Raw genomic sequence first — 15,977 nt, 5'->3', positions numbered from 1 at the left:
ATGATCTGATACTTAATTTCTTGTATCTGTTTTGTGTTTCAGACCACTCTCTGACTGAGACTGTTATTGTACTTATGCACTTGCATGACCAGGGTGGTAATCCAAAAAATATATATATTACCAGAACAGGTGCCAGTATTCTGGCATGAAATAAATATGTAAAAATCATTATTTGTCAATATTGTATTCTTGAATAATTGTATAAATAAAATTAAATGTTTTAGATCTCTAAGCTGTCCAGTGGAACAGCATACTACTGCAATAACTTGAATTTTCAAAGTCTTGTAACACATCTATACCTGCGGATCCAATAAAAAGGGGTGTATGCGGTTTCATTGGGGTGAGTTTGTGCTCTCTCTGCTTTGCTGTCATGTAAGCCTGAATTCACAGAGTCTGTAGATTTACATTCTCAGTGAGGAGAAATAAAAAGCTCTTCTATTTTCTCAAAACCCCCTTTCCTTTCTGTTTATGCCCGGTATTTATTGTGGTTTAGTATTTGTCAGAAATCATCAACCCACAAACAAAGAAATTAATACGGAAAATCCGCCATGTATGAAATTCTATTTAATTTTATAGTTTTTTCAAAACTTTTATTGCCGAACAAGCATCGCGCTGCTTATCCACAGAGCAGTGCTCATGGCAACATCTGCACGTCAAGGTGTTTCTCTTTTTTTATTTCCCTCTTATTGTCTGAGTGTGAGTCTGTGCCTTTAGCAGTTATCTGCATAAAGGCAGTGTTGGTCAGCCTCTGTGCATGAAGCTTCTCCCTCGCTGAGACAATGGGGATTTATGGTTTAGACCAATTAAAAGTGAGATTCATTTCTAATCTGTCATTTACCAATTAAGTTTTACGTCCAGGTAAAACTCCCGGGGACGTGCATGCCTGGAATGGCAAAACATCTCAGACAAGGGCAAATACACACCTGGCAAACGTCTGACCACTTAACTGTGCGTACACAATCGATATGAAAGGAAAGAGTAGAGAGGTACGCATTAGCCTTGATAAGACAGGGCTCTTCGATTGCAATAAATGTACTGACCCTGAAAGCCCTCAGATGGGTGAATGTCAGCTCCTAAGAGAGAGAGAGAGAGAAAGAGAGAGACACTTTTTACCAGCTGTTTCAATGCATAATTCACATGGACACATCGCCTTAGAACATGTGATCCGTTTTTCCAATCCCGCTAAATATTTTATTCTCCTTTTTTTTAATTTATATATATATTTAATGTGTATCCAGGCTACACTGTAACAAACTCAAAAACACTAGTGCATTCATAAACCAGTGAAAACCCCTTTTATTTTATCGTCTTCATCTAAAGTAAATGACATCCGTTCTTTGCCATCTGTTTTCTTTTTGACTTTAATTTATTTCCCTCCACACATTTTACTGCTTGAACGTTCAGAAAGTGAGACCAGTAACCTTTACTCTAGCACAAACTAATTAACCAGGTTTTTCCCATTTTCTTTTTCTGACACACTTCTAAAATTAATTTTCTGTAAATATACAAATAAGCCATTAGGAATGTTCAGTACAAGAATACCTTAAAGGTCTTTTCAAACTTTCCAACTGGTTGCACCTATGATTAAGAGCTTTGCAAAAAAAATATATATATATTTTGCCAAGCAATGCCTTCCTCCCCACAGTAAATGTTAATGAATCTGGTACTGTGTGTGCACTAGGAGCTGATTCTTGATGCAGAGGACACATGGATTCGACTGGAGGGATTGGTGGAGAGCGCAGAGTACACGGTTAAGCTCCAGGCTGCTAGAGGGCTTGATACCAGTGCTGTGGTTTCCACCACCTTTACTACAGGTACAGGATTTGCAGTCCATGTGTTTTCTTTGTTTGGACTTGTGTTACGGAAGGATTCCTTAGCCCCAGAGGTTTTTCACTGAATGTGGTGTTAGAGTTAACAGAGCAGAGGTACGTGATAATCTCTCCTTAAAGGCAGAAGCAATTTTTTTTTTTTTTTTATCTCGAGGTCCTTGCCTTACGGTGAGCCTGCTGCACCTATAGGCTGTCTGTAAGAAATAACACAGAATAATGTGGCCAGGAAGAGAATATCAATTTCAATTGTGACTATCCCCTCCAAACTTGGAAAAACCTATTTGTAAAGCCCATGAATGTTGCTCCAAAGTGTTATGAAGGTTTAGTTTGTCTTTAATTTCCTTTTCACTTAATACATTGTATCAAATAACATACAGTAATGATACTGAGAGATGTCCATCTCAGAGATGAATGTTAAACAATATTACATTCAGTAGAAAACAAAACTAGATTTTAGTCATATTCTTAGGAAACCCAAAGAGAAAAACTGTTTAACAAATCACAAACGTTTACTTGTATTTTAGATTTTGAACTAGACAGGATGATGCAGTTCACTTTCGATGTCAGATTGTGTCACATTTCATGTCTCTGCAAGCTGTTAATGCAAGAACAACTTGACTTCTTAGTTAAAAATAGGAATTTCAAATACTACATGGGATCAACCTTAAACTGCACACCTCAGTCGTCATATAAATAGTTTTTGCTATTTTTGAAAAACAAAATAACATATTAACAGCAGTATTTTCATATCCCTCTGGTAACACCTGCAGCACAGTATCTGATAGAGCATAAACGGGGGAGGAAATGAAAGATTTTGAACTATTGCAGCATAATTCATCTATTCCTAATGCATGTTTTTTTTGTTTTTTTTTTGACTAAAAAATGCAGAAGCTAATTAAATTCTGTCATCATTTCTGTATTTCTCTCCAGGGAGCCGTCTGTTTTCAACACCTCAGAACTGTGCCCAACACCTGCTGAACGGGGAGACTGTGAGTGGCGTCTACACCATTTACATCAACAGAGATCCGAGCCAAGGGGTGCAGGTGTACTGTGACATGACCACAGATGAAGGAGGCTGGATTGTAAGTCACTGTGAAGACAGCACTGTTTAGCACTTCGGCTGAATTAAGAAAATGCAAGAAACCAGTAGAGCAAGGATAGGAAACCTTGTTTTTACTGTTACAGAGCCTCTCAGTCAATTTATTTTAATCCCCTTTTCTTTGCCATTTTTGCTTTCCAGGTGTTTCAGCGTCGTCAAAATGGTCTGACTGACTTTTCCAGGAAGTGGAGTGATTATCGAGTTGGATTTGGAAACCTTGAGGATGAGTTTTGGCTTGGTAAGTTTCCCACTTTGAGTGAGTGAACATAGAAAAGAAATGGTAAAAAAAACAGTTTGCTTCCACCCTCTGCCACTCCTACAAATCCTGCTTGATTTTCAGAGCTAAACAGAGAAGAACAATGTCTACTTTTGATGTGTCTATCAAAAACGCCATGACACTTTTGAACTGCAATTCAAGGTGGCTGCATTTTTTTTTATGTCACTGTCTCCACCTTGCCAATATATTTCAGCTCCATTTTACACAGAATATTGATCCACAACCTGCCACCTATTTTGTTCAATCTTCGTTCCACTTTTCTGAACGCTGTATTTCTGTCTCTAGCATCACACCAGATCACTGACTTTGGATGATTTAGTTCATCCAATCAATAGAGCCTCATTGTTTCTACTTGGTTTCAATTGATACATTGATTTTACAAAGCGGAGAGACGTCTTCAGTATTCTGTTCAGATGTTATGGCCTTTTTGGCTTTTTATTATTACATTTGTGTGATGAATAGTCATACCGTTGGACTGTTTTTATTTTTTTCTTAATTTTTATTCCCTCATCTCATGTTTTGGCACTTGACTTTATAAAGTCTGTTTGATGCATTTCAGCGGGAGAGCTCATCTCCCGCTGAAATTACTTGGTAATTGTTGCGCTGCTCTGATCTAAGGACAAAAACAACTCAACGTTCCCATTCCTTTGATGGACAGCTGAATCATTTTCTCTTGCCTCTAAATCTCATTATGAAACTATAATTGTATTCATTGCAAAATGTGCAAATGAGTCATGAGCTCAACAGGTCACCTTTTGTGTTATTGTTTGAGTACAGATGGTTTATAAAAAATAATGCATGAATATTTTATCGCATGAATCGGAGCCTCAAAAGGGATCTTTAGCTTTTTAAAGAAATCTGACACATTATTGATATGATGAGGGGTGGAAAGTGGGGAATTAAGCCTTTCATCCATCTTTATTTACAGTTTCAGGCAAAGGCTTACAGAACTGTTCATTGTTGCAACATTGAATGCTTATGCAAATACCATTGTATATATAGACAGACAGACATTTAACATTTATCCAAATGTCCTTTTTCAAAGTAGAGATTGATCACATTTTTAGTTCCCGACAGTTTCTAGCAAAATTATATATATGTTCATTTTGTAAGTTTTAATATTTGTGAACAAGAAATCAAAATCCAGTGATGAGAATCAAATATTGGCGACTAAGGAAATAAAGGAACTTTCTAAAACAGCAATAGATGTAAAAGGCGGTTCTTGTCCATCATATGTTTGTGACAGTTTCTTACTTGCATTGTACATTCCTACACCCAAAGCAAGATTCTTTCTTTTCAGGAGACACACTATTAAGTCAAACTCTTGGTAAGAAAATAGATGAGAACTTAAAAGGACAGTTTTAGATCTAACTCATCATGAACTGGAACTGACAGCATAAAATGTTTTTTTTTTTTTTTCTTTTATCAGATATTTTTAAATCTGTAGTTTCACTTGTCATTAAGTCTCACTTGTCATTAAGTTGAACTGAAGCTTCTTATGTTAGTTCTGCACCACCACAGGGAAAGTGTTCAAAGATAGATGTTAAAAGCACGCTGCCATAAATTCATTCTTTATCTATAGCTGTTGTATTTCAGCTGAAACAAAAGGGAGATATCTTCTGCTAAAGCAAAGGCTGAGACAGAGAGAGAAATTCCAGATTCTTTACCTACTTTGAGATACTAAGTCACAGATATGTCTTTGCTTTTTTCGACAAGACCACCTGAGGGGCATTACGCTGAAGCATACTAACACCGATTTACTGTATGTTTAATGGCTGTGCCTCTAGATTACAATCCAAAGAGCCCTGGAAAAATATATGCAGTTCAGTGAGTACAAAATTTTATCTGACCTCTTTCCTCTACAGTGGAGTCACTCATACTGAGTCCTTTCACCTCCTCTGAACATGCACCACAAAAAGCTGACTTTGTCTCCTTTCTTTATTTTGTTGTTGCCTTCCAGGCTGCACTCTATACCCTTTCTGTTTTTGTTTTGTTATATATATATATATATATATATATATATATATATATATATATATATATATATATATATATATATATATATATATATATATATATATATATATATATATAAATTGTGTCTTTTCAGTGCATACAAGCTGCTTGATGTAAGCTCTGGGTGTGGAGGATCAAGAATTTTCTGTAATGCCAGACGTTAGTCAACATCCCAGCTTGGAGCTCAGCAGACTCTGTTGTTTGGCACAAAACATTCAGAAAGAAAACATGAAGTTGTCATGTTAGCCGAATGATCTGCTAGTTAGAATAGTTGAGCCTGGAAACCTTGATGTATCTTGACGGCGGTAACCGATTCACGCTTACTGCGAAAAACGACACAGGGTGAAGTTTCTAAGATCTCAACTTTTAGGACTGATTGGTGAATAATAGATTTTACATTATTTGGACTAAGCCTTATAGGTAAAAGCATTATCATTGCTGGAGTTTTATGTCAGTGACTTAACCCATACTTGAATGATCCACACAAACTAAGTACCAAGGAATTCTGCTCTCATAAGAGCCACCAGATTTTCTGGTATTAAGTAAATACATTTCATTAGATTGTGGGACCACCTGTCTGCTAATTACACTATAATCATATAGGATAAAACGGATTTAATTTTGCCACTGAATGCTTCTAGAATGTATTTGTTTGTAGTTTATGATCATAATAATGTCTACCTTGTTTCAGCTTCTCTTCTTAACGGTGTCTTCAAGTCAAATCAAATTTTATTTGTATAGCACATTTCAGCAGCAAGGCATTTCAAAGTGCTTTACATAATTAAAAACAGAAACACAGTCATGTAACATTGAATAAACAGTAAAAAAAAATATTAAAAAATTTAACAAAATATTTAGATTAAATAAAAATTAATAAATAAATAAAAAATAAAGATAAAAACATTAAAACCCGCACCCCTTTTCAACCAGAGGGGGACGACACCGGCACCCCTTCACACTTTCAAGAAAGGGGGACGGCACCCTCACTTCTCTGGGGGGGACAACACTTGCACCCCTTTACACTTGGTGTGAAACTCGTGTTAAACTTGTCTCACATTTGTTACTCGAGTTAATAAAAACGTGTCGTTTTAAGTTTTATAAAACCATATTCAAATCATATTTGCCAAAGATTAAAATTGTGAGTGTTTATTCTTACGTTGAAAACTCCAAAACGTCATGCCAGTAGTGCAATTGAGTATGGCAACATTACCGAGGAAGCGAGTCTAAAACCCTCCATGGTGATCACCCCACACCTTGCCAAAAAAAGACTCAAAAACAATAAAACTGAAACGGAACTGCCAACTTAGAGAAGGCAATATGTTGTTGAATTACAGAAGGGAGTCTCGGATAAAGAAAATCCTGTGGCAATTCATATTTACAAATTTTCTTTAATGAAATATGAACCCAGTGAAGCCAAGTTGTTATGAGCACAGTGTGCCAAATGAAGTGATCCAATACAAATATAGTTTTTTTTTTGCTTTTTTTTTTTTTTTTTTTTTTTTTACACTGACATACGTGGTCAATTAAATTATGTACTTAACTTTTAAAGCATACTAAATATTGTATTCCATTTCTCCTTTCAGTATTTACCATTTAAGAAGTGACCTCAGACGTTTTTATTGTTATAAATGTACATCTAGTGACATCTTGCCCAATGTCAGTGTAGTTCCACTGTGTGCAGGCGTCAATAAATTAGATCACAGTCATAGCCTTGGGGAGCCATTGCGGCAAACATTCAGCTAATCACCACCTCTGCACTCAGAATAGCAATTTACTGCACAATCGGAACCATAAACACAGATATTAAATCCACTCAAACTGAAAAGGCGAGCCACTCGACTGGCCAGCGGTAAAGAGTTTGATAATTATCCGCTGTAGTTTGAGGACGATCATTTTTAACGGTGCTCTTTATTTGCACCACGCTCGCTGACCTCTGCTGAACGCAGTTTTAGTTTGATGATGTAATAAAAAGAGACGTTCAGGTGACTGGGAGCAATCTGCAATCATTATCCCATCCTTTTGCCTTTTAATTCTCCCCTTATTGTTTCAGCATAAGGGTGGGAGTGAGGCCGGTAATAAAATGGAGGATAATAGCACAGGGGCTCAATCGTGTGTCAAAATGCATTTTCGGTCACCACACTTAAGAATGAAGCAGTTAAAAAAAAAGAAAAGAAAAAGTATAAATGATGGGTGACGCATTAATAGCTGATAACACAACTATGTTATACAACAGAATTTAAAAGCGACTCATTGTTAACCTCAGTTTTATTACCACAATTGCTTTTTTCCCCATCGCCCTAAGTGCCCCTGGGTTGTAACATCGATTGTATCTCTCTTCCATTGACAAACTGTATTACAGCAGACTTCGTTTTCCTGCTGCACCACTTCTTATCAGTAAAGGCTGGAGATTTAATTCCTGTCAAATCTTTTCTCAGGTTGGTTCATCTAAAGTGCACATGTGATGCATCTGCTAGAGGTTAAGCAGAGAGGGACGCTCTTTTTCCAAATGGGCGTTTGTTGTAATCTGATAGCGAAGGCAGCTCCAATCGCTCAGGTCGGTGTGGGACCTTATCGCATGTCGAGGGTTCAAACGAGCTTTGTATCTGCTGCCTCTGAGATAGCAAGCAACAGACACAGATCTCAGAGAGTTGCGAGATGTGGTATTTGGAGGAGGGCAGGTGGCGACAGCGTCCACCACTCTGCAGCGTCAGTCATACACGGCGGCTGACAAAGGCGTTTGACGGATGCACTTATCGGGATGCAACCTTTCGCCCCCCATAAACCGGTGGCGAAAAGACTGACATGGAGCTGCGTCTTGGAGCATAAAGTCTGTGAATATTTTGGCTATTTACAGTCAGAAAAGCTCTCAACTTTAAGCTGCCTGTGGTCTCTCAACATTGCTGGAATTTGCACATTTGTTAGATAATAATCCAGATTTACAAGAAATCGCTCTTTATGTTTCTTTTATTTACTCAAAGACATTTATTTTGATTGGCTCCCTTGAATTTAACTTTTAGAAATATTACAATTGATGGTGAGGCATTTCACAACATTGGAATATGATGGAGTATTAAGGCTAGGTTAAGATTTTTATTTATTTTTTTAATTACGAGAATATCTTCAGAATATTACAAGAATAAAGATGCATACGATGTTCTCCATTTCAAATTTTAGTTTTTGATTATTTTCATGTAGCAGTTCCTATAAAATGACTACTTCACTCTCACAATATTCTGACTTTATTCTAGTAATATCATAATATTTTTACCATATTATTTAGACTTTTTTGTCTGATAACCTTATTCTCATAGTTTTATTGTCATATAAGTTTATTCTCATAATATTATGACTTTATTTCCTGGCCTGGCCCTTATACTCCTTTATATTGGAATAAATATTGAAATGTTCATTTGTTTCCGTAATTCAACTAAAAAATGGAAACTCTAGATCAGGGGTGCCAAAGTCGGTCCTCGAGGGCCGGCATCCTGCATGTTTTAGTTCTCTCCCTGGTTTAACGCACCTGGATCAAATGATGGCTCATTAGAAGGTCTAAGAAGAACAATTGACATGCTGAAAAGGTTGTTACTACCACCAGGGAGAGAACTAAAACGTGCAGGATGTCGGCCCTCGAGGACCGACTTTGGGCACCCCTGATCTAGATCATTATACTGATTAGTTAAAACACAGAAAATTAGAATATTACAATGTAGGTGGTTACAAAGTCCTGCTCAAAAATGATCAGCATCTCCAAAAAAAACTTGTCAGCATATCAGAATAAAGTTCTCTAAGGTTTCCTGCAGTCACACAGACTTTGGACTTGATATAAAACACAGTGAATCCTCACTATTAGATGACATAGCTCAACAAACCATTACCTTCTAGACTGTAGAGTTTTGCCTTTTCTTTCTTAAAAGGACTTTGAACCACCCAACAACGTCAAGTACTTTTTCCTCGAGCAATCTCAAGTACTTTAGTCCGGGTTTGATGCTTCGGACATAGACTTGTCCAAGCGGTTCAGCACAAGGAACTAAATTGTAGTTGTGGATAAATCTGTGTGCTGTAGTTCCGGAAGCACTGAATTCACACCTTTTGAATGTCCTGCAGACCCTTGAATCACCTTTGCTTCTCAGTAATCTTAAAGCTATGTTTACCACTGTTGGTTTTTCATCCTTCTCTGCAGCTGTTCCTCCCACACATGCCTTGTGAACAATTAGTTTCCAGAATTTTTTTTTTTTAAACTTACTCTCCTACATTTACTTAATGTTTTAAACAATTACTTGTTTTTCTACAGGTCTTGATAACATCCAGAAGATTGCTTCTCAGGGACGCTATGAGCTGAGAATTGACATGAGGGACGGACAGGAATCAGTTTATGCCAATTATGACAAATTTTCCATTGGAGATGCAAGAAACCTCTACAAGCTCAGGATAGGAGAATATAATGGCACTGCTGGTAGGTGGTTTGGCCATAAAGAGCATTTTCAGCATGTAGCTCTTCAACACTCAAAGCTGATCGTTAATTTTATTAAAAAATTGACACTTATGTAATTCTTTTTTTTTCCTGGGTGTTACCCAGAGTACTTCACAAAGACTTCTTTCTGTTTCACTTCTTATATCCCTGCTGCTTTTTTAAATCATGTTACTGTTAATTGTGGTTGTACATCCCAGTGATATTAAATGTTTTCCTGCTCTTCTCTGATCACAGGTGACTCTTTCAGCTACCACCAGGGCCGCCCATTCTCCACTAAAGACAGAGACAATGACATTGCTGTCACTAACTGTGCCTTGTCCTACAAAGGAGCCTGGTGGTACAAGAACTGCCACCGGGCCAACCTCAACGGAAAATATGGCGAGTCCAGACACAGTCAGGTCTGTCCTTTAACTCACTACATTCACAGTTCAAAATGTAACATAAAAGTGTAACCATTTCTCAGCTTTACTCTGAATCAGTTCCATTTTACAAGTTTGGTTCTTCTTAGAATCGGACCTCTTTACCTTTAGATTAGCGGCTTTAACCAATACTTGTGTAATGTAGATTCAACTTTGTGGGAGGATTGAAGTGATGAAGGATATATTGTAATTCAGGTCATCTAAGATAGCAAGCTGTTGATAATCTGTAATCCCCAAAATGTTTGCTTGTGTCCATTAAATTAACAAAAACAAAGACTTTCCTGTCATTAGTTTCTAACTTACAAACTTTGACCTGATCCGCTGTTTATGAATCGCTTCAACCAATCTAAAAACTCTTTTCCAAGCTTTGACACACTGTGTTGTTAGGGACAAAGGTTTTTTTTGCAGATTCCCTATCCTGATTTTGCCTTTGTATCAACAATGTGATAGTATTAAGCCTTTTCCTATAAATCTTTAGGATTTTTATTTTTTGCGATCTTTATTAAAGGATTTCCTTTTCGTCTTTACTTCTCTGAAAACTTGTGTCATTTGGTTCAAGTTTAGTTGTCTCTGTATCATTTCACAGTATTTTGTCAACAATGTTAGAGCAGCAACCGTCCCTGGGTGGCTGTGACCCAGTGGGAAGAGTAGTCATCTGACATTTAGGGGGTGTGAACTCAATTCCAACAATCCCGACCATCCTGGCCAGCATCACCGTATGTCAAAGTGCTCCTGCGTATCGGTACATGTGGTGAATGTAAGCTATAGCGGGGAATTGCTCTGTAAGGTTAGAAAAGCTGTGTCAAAGTGCCATCTATGTACTGCTAATGGCGTCGGAGCACTATGCTACGACAAGTTTACATATTGCTAAGAGGTGCTTACATCAGTAAAAATACACAAGTCAACAGTTTATTGTCTTCCCATAAACAGAGTCCATGTTTTTTTTCAATTCTATTTTCTCTAATTTTCTGTAGTTTTCCTTGTTTGTGTGGTGTGGTGGTTGAGGTTTTATATTTGTTATTTTTGTGGCCATTTGAATCAATCGCCTATTAAACTAAATGTCCTCATTTGAAAAGGTTGACATTTTCAAAGTGTATTTTGGCATTTGCGAAAATCGACATGAAAGGAAGCCATTACAGCACACTGATTAAAGGTTAAAACCTCTTGAATTGAAAGACTAATTATTAGCAAATTAAAACACTTGAAAGAGCATCCTGAGTGGCCTTGCGGAGCAGCTCAGAAACAACTGCTGCACAGATCTTCTTGTCATACATTCCTAGGGAGAATATGATCCACAAAACACACTGCGAAGAGGGTTCAAATCATCTGAACACTTCCAAAAGCTTCTAGTTATTTTGGAGGAGTATTTTTTGCAATGGAAAACAAAGTAATTTAAAATATTTTCTTATTTATAATAAACTCAGGTGCAGCCATATAAAGCCTTGATGTTATGTCAACCCCTTTTTCAGCCTCATGCAGGAAACGCTGTACAAGCCATGAATGTGTTTTTTTTCTGTCGGTGTTTGTACGTGCTTGTGCTTGTGTGTGTGTGAAGTAAAAATCAGGCTGAGTCACGAAGGCTTTAGAGAAGTCCTGTTTTTCCCTCTCTGCTTCTGGTTTTTTTCCTTTTGACATCTTGAAGTAAAAAAAAATAAAAATAAAATGCAGAAACAAATATAGAATGAAGGTAGACTTAAAATGAAAATCTCATGAAGGCTACAGATGAGAAGAAGCAGATGGAGATGACGCACAAAAGGGCTAGAATAAAACTATTATTGGGGTTAAGAGATTAACATTAGGAAAAATATTAGCATTTCACTGGCCCCCATTGTTATTAGCCTTTTCCCTAAAATATGTTTTTATGTATTAGCTGTGTTTAGTATACTGAAAGGAGGAAGTCAATGGAAGACAACATGCTAGTGATACCTCGCATGCTACTGAATGTTAGCATTTAGGCTAACATTAGCATTTTGGCTAATTGTACATTTAAAATCATATCTCTGGTCTGTATTTCTGACATGCGACTGTTACTAAAATTAATGTTTCTCTTCACAAACTATGACATTTCCTTTTTGAGCCTTGATCTTAAATGTTTTCAGTTTTTTTTTTTTTTCTTCAATGTAAAAGCTTCAGTACACAAATATCACACACTCAAAAAGAGGAGGCAATTTTTCATGGTAAATCCAACTTTGCAGATTTAATGTTTTGTGAAGTAAAACCAACACAACACCATTTCATGATAGTTACGGGCTTAATCATATCGAAGCTGCTTGAAGTTATATCCCACAAAGGTTTCTGCTAGAGAACATAAATGTGATGAAGTAGCAAACAGACACAAGCTCACTAAACGCAATGTATGTTAGCTGCTGTGCAGCATTTGTAATTAGCTTAATAAGTTTCACTCTCATCTAGCTTCAGTGTATTTTTTATGACTCATTTATTTTTAACTAAACAATTACGAAACTGTGGTCTGACTAGAAGAGAGAGTTGATTTTAAGTAGGCAAATTAGGAAAATGTGCCCAACCAATCCTTTACTGTTGTGAAGTAAAAACAAATAAGTTTTTCCATTTGAAGTCATTTTTCTTAAATGTAGTTATTGAACTATCATCTTGATAAATGGTGTCCACACAGCAAGACTACACTGTTATGTTTAGAAAGCTCTTTATTATAAGCTTTGTACATTAGAGTTGTTAGTCTTTATTAGAGCATAAAATTTTCAGATTGAGGCAGCATCTCTTAAGTTTTACTTCCATTCTTGCAGGGTATCAACTGGTACCACTGGAAAGGCCACGAGTTTTCCATTCCCTTTGTGGAGATGAAGATGAGGCCCTTCAACTTTCGCAGTATCAGCAGTAAGAGGAGACGATCCACCTCTGTATAAACACACCGCCTCCGCCCTGCCCAGAGTCGTGGATAAATGGAGTTTAGACGATACCGGGTGTTGAATCTCTGCTATCTGTGCGCCTCTCTGACCGCAAAGGCAGGCTGGAATTAAACTGTGCCACATCTCGTTAGTGAGGCCACAGAGATTGAATGAGTGAGCAATTAAACAAAGCTACTAATATTTCATTTAGCAAATTTCATAAATTAATACTTTACCAACTTGTTATTTTAACCTGGATACGGTCAGAAAATAGCAGAGAGGTTTTGACACCACATCCAAACTCTGTTGATCTTTCCGCCTGCCCAGCATATGCTGTCTTTTCCTGCTGTACTTCTGCTTAGAAGACAATGTATGTAATTTATTAAGTACTCAGAATGACAATGGTCGTAACTGCTGTAAAAATAAAAAGAGGGAAGGCAAACGAAGATGTTTTGGTTTAACCTTAATACTTGAGTTTTCCTTCTTTGAGATGCTGAATTGTGCTCAGAAATGCTGTTAAGAGTAGGATACTGCGCTTTTTTTAGCCATTACAAAATGACACTGAAATCAATAATATATGCCCTTAAAACTCTGTAATATATATATATAAATATATTTTTATAGCTAATAATGTGACTGAGTCCATCTATAATTTGATGCCTTGGTTTATGAACCTTGATTAAGTTAACTCAAAAATAGTAACATACTGGACTGAGTCAGAAAAAAAAAAATAACATTACACAGCAAAATTGAATATACAAAATAATCATTAATCCAATAATTCACCAGCAACATCTTCATTGCCTTGTAATTTATTTTATCCATGTGTAATGTAAACTACTTCACACATCGTTATATATTTGGTAGCCTCACTGAGACGATGTCTGCACTGAGAGCGGAAACACAGCTAAGCCATTGCAGTTCATTATGTTAGGTGAACACATTTAGTTGTTCATGGGCATTTTGTACTCGATTTCATTTCCAAGCAAATTGCAGTCAGAAAATGTAACTTTGTTGCTGACGTAGGGATTTCTTGCGGAAATGACGCCGGTAGATGCAACAGTTAACCAAAGGCCTTCGTAATAAAGATTTAACGATGGAAAATGAGCTCAGCTGTTTCTGTCACCCAGGCTGTCTTGATACTGCACCACATTTCAAGCCCCCTTTTGTAGTCATTGTGATTCCCCCCAAATGCGAAGCGAAACTTTCTAAATGCTATTCAGAACAAAGTCGCTGTGGGCATAGTGCAGTTTTAAATCTGGCTCCCCTCCTGCTGCTTGCTGAAATGAACTAAACAAAGAAAGCAGAACAGAAGGTGGAGCGAAGCCAAGTTTTCCTTGTACTCGCTTCACTGTTTAAGCTGCTTCGCGAAACAAAGAAATCCACTAACACTGCTGGGAATGTGTTCCTTTTAGTGGGGTTGGCGTAATCCACGGCTTGCCAACCAACCATGTGTTCACGGTGGCACACGAGGCGTTCGGGGCCAGTTAGCTGACAGCAGTCTTTCTGCCTGAGTTTAAGACAGACAAAACAAACATGACTGGAAGAAAGAAACCAATGTCACTATAAGCAACATTTTGTCTCATTTATTAGGTAATCAAACACTTTGTTTCCTATTATTTTCTGTATCTCCTTTTCTGTATCTCCTTTACTCTCCTAAAGGACAGAGGACGTAAATTCTCTGAAGCAAACCAACCAATCAGACTCTATTTTTTTTTCTAGAGATTGAAAATAGTTGCCCTCCCCTGTTCTACTACTTCTACTATTACTACTACTACTACTACTACTACTAATATACTCATGTAGATATGAAGTTGAACTGTCTTTTACTTTCACTGACCCCATTCGATGGAAGCCAACAAAGAAACCCCTCTGGGGAATTCCTGCTAAAAACGGTGCATTTCTAAGCACTGTTGTGTGAAGGGATGAGAGGAGCCCACTTGCATGTTGACTGAAATGCTACCAAGAACTTGAGAGTGAACAACAAATGTCTTTAGTATATATTTGTGCACATATTTATCTTTTGTTCTGTCTTAAACCTGCCCCTGAAATGTTTTAAAAATAGATTTAAATTGCCTTCCCCCCCCCCCACTTTAAGCCTTTTAACCAACATGAAACCTTTCCCAGGTTGATGATTGGTTTTTTTATTGTCAAAGGATTTCAGACTCTCTCATGCAATAAACTTCTCTTAGTTATTTATAGTGAAGTAGATTAATATGTGTGTGTGTGTGCTTATTTAATTACTTGCTTTGATAAATTTCTCTTCTTTGGGATTTGTAAAATGGATAATGGTCTGGAAACTCTTCTGAAAGGAAACGGACTGTATTTTGTGTTCTGGCAATTTCTCTCTTTGCAAACGCCAAGGTGCTTGTAAATCAAACAAAAACAGAACTGTCATTTTTATTTACGGCGGGGAAAATAACTACTGAACACCTAATTTTTTCTGATGCATATATTTATATTCAGGCTGTTGACATGAAATTCATACCAGATTCTTGTAACTATCCAAGTATTCCACACATACAAATAAAACAAAACAAAGAAAAATAATAAGTCTGTTTTGTTTGTCTGGGGGAAAAAAATTGTCTGTTGGTAGTGAAAAAAATCTCAAGATTGTAGGCATTGCTCAGGTATGATTTTGATAAGTATTTCTATCCAAAAGTTTTAAAATATTGAAGGTTGTTTGCTTTTCTATGCTTTCCGATCTTCAGCTATTCCCTAGATTTTCAATTGGATTAAATTCAGTTCTTGCCGTTTTATTTTCCGTTTCTGAAACCAGTTAAAAGTTCAGGTTTGTTGTCTGACTTAAAAAAAAAAATCCATCTTTTCCTTCCTCCATTTTCTGTTAGATGAGCTCAGTCAGTATGATATGCTGAAAGACAGACACACATTATTATGTTCTTTGCTCCATATATCGATGGTGTTTTTAGGGTGGTCTTCAATGGCTCTTGGACAACTTTTCTGATTTTTTTTTTCTTTTCTTTTCTCACTTTATTCTAAGA

General features: G+C 36.9%; 1 protein-coding gene across 8 annotated transcripts in view; it reads left to right on the top strand.

Moving 5' to 3' along the window:
• The window catches only part of tnr (tenascin R (restrictin, janusin)), a 174,691-nt gene extending 158,910 nt beyond the window's left edge, over positions 1 to 15,781 (top strand). For all 8 annotated transcript variants that reach the window (XM_016679108.1, XM_016679106.1, XM_016679107.1 and 5 more), the window contains 6 exons: positions 1,682 to 1,814; positions 2,760 to 2,911; positions 3,070 to 3,166; positions 9,513 to 9,674; positions 9,927 to 10,090; positions 12,874 to 15,781. In XM_016679108.1, coding sequence (XP_016534594.1) covers positions 1,682 to 1,814; positions 2,760 to 2,911; positions 3,070 to 3,166; positions 9,513 to 9,674; positions 9,927 to 10,090; positions 12,874 to 12,993 — 828 coding nt within the window. In that variant the 3' untranslated portion in view covers positions 12,994 to 15,781. The remainder of the gene's footprint in view (positions 1 to 1,681; positions 1,815 to 2,759; positions 2,912 to 3,069; positions 3,167 to 9,512; positions 9,675 to 9,926; positions 10,091 to 12,873) is intronic.
• Positions 15,782 to 15,977: the final 196 nt, after the last annotated feature.

Source organism: Poecilia formosa, unplaced genomic scaffold (assembly GCF_000485575.1).
Source record: "Poecilia formosa unplaced genomic scaffold, Poecilia_formosa-5.1.2 Scaffold202, whole genome shotgun sequence".
NCBI lineage: Eukaryota > Metazoa > Chordata > Actinopteri > Cyprinodontiformes > Poeciliidae > Poecilia > Poecilia formosa.
This window is presented reverse-complemented; position numbering and strand designations above follow the sequence as displayed.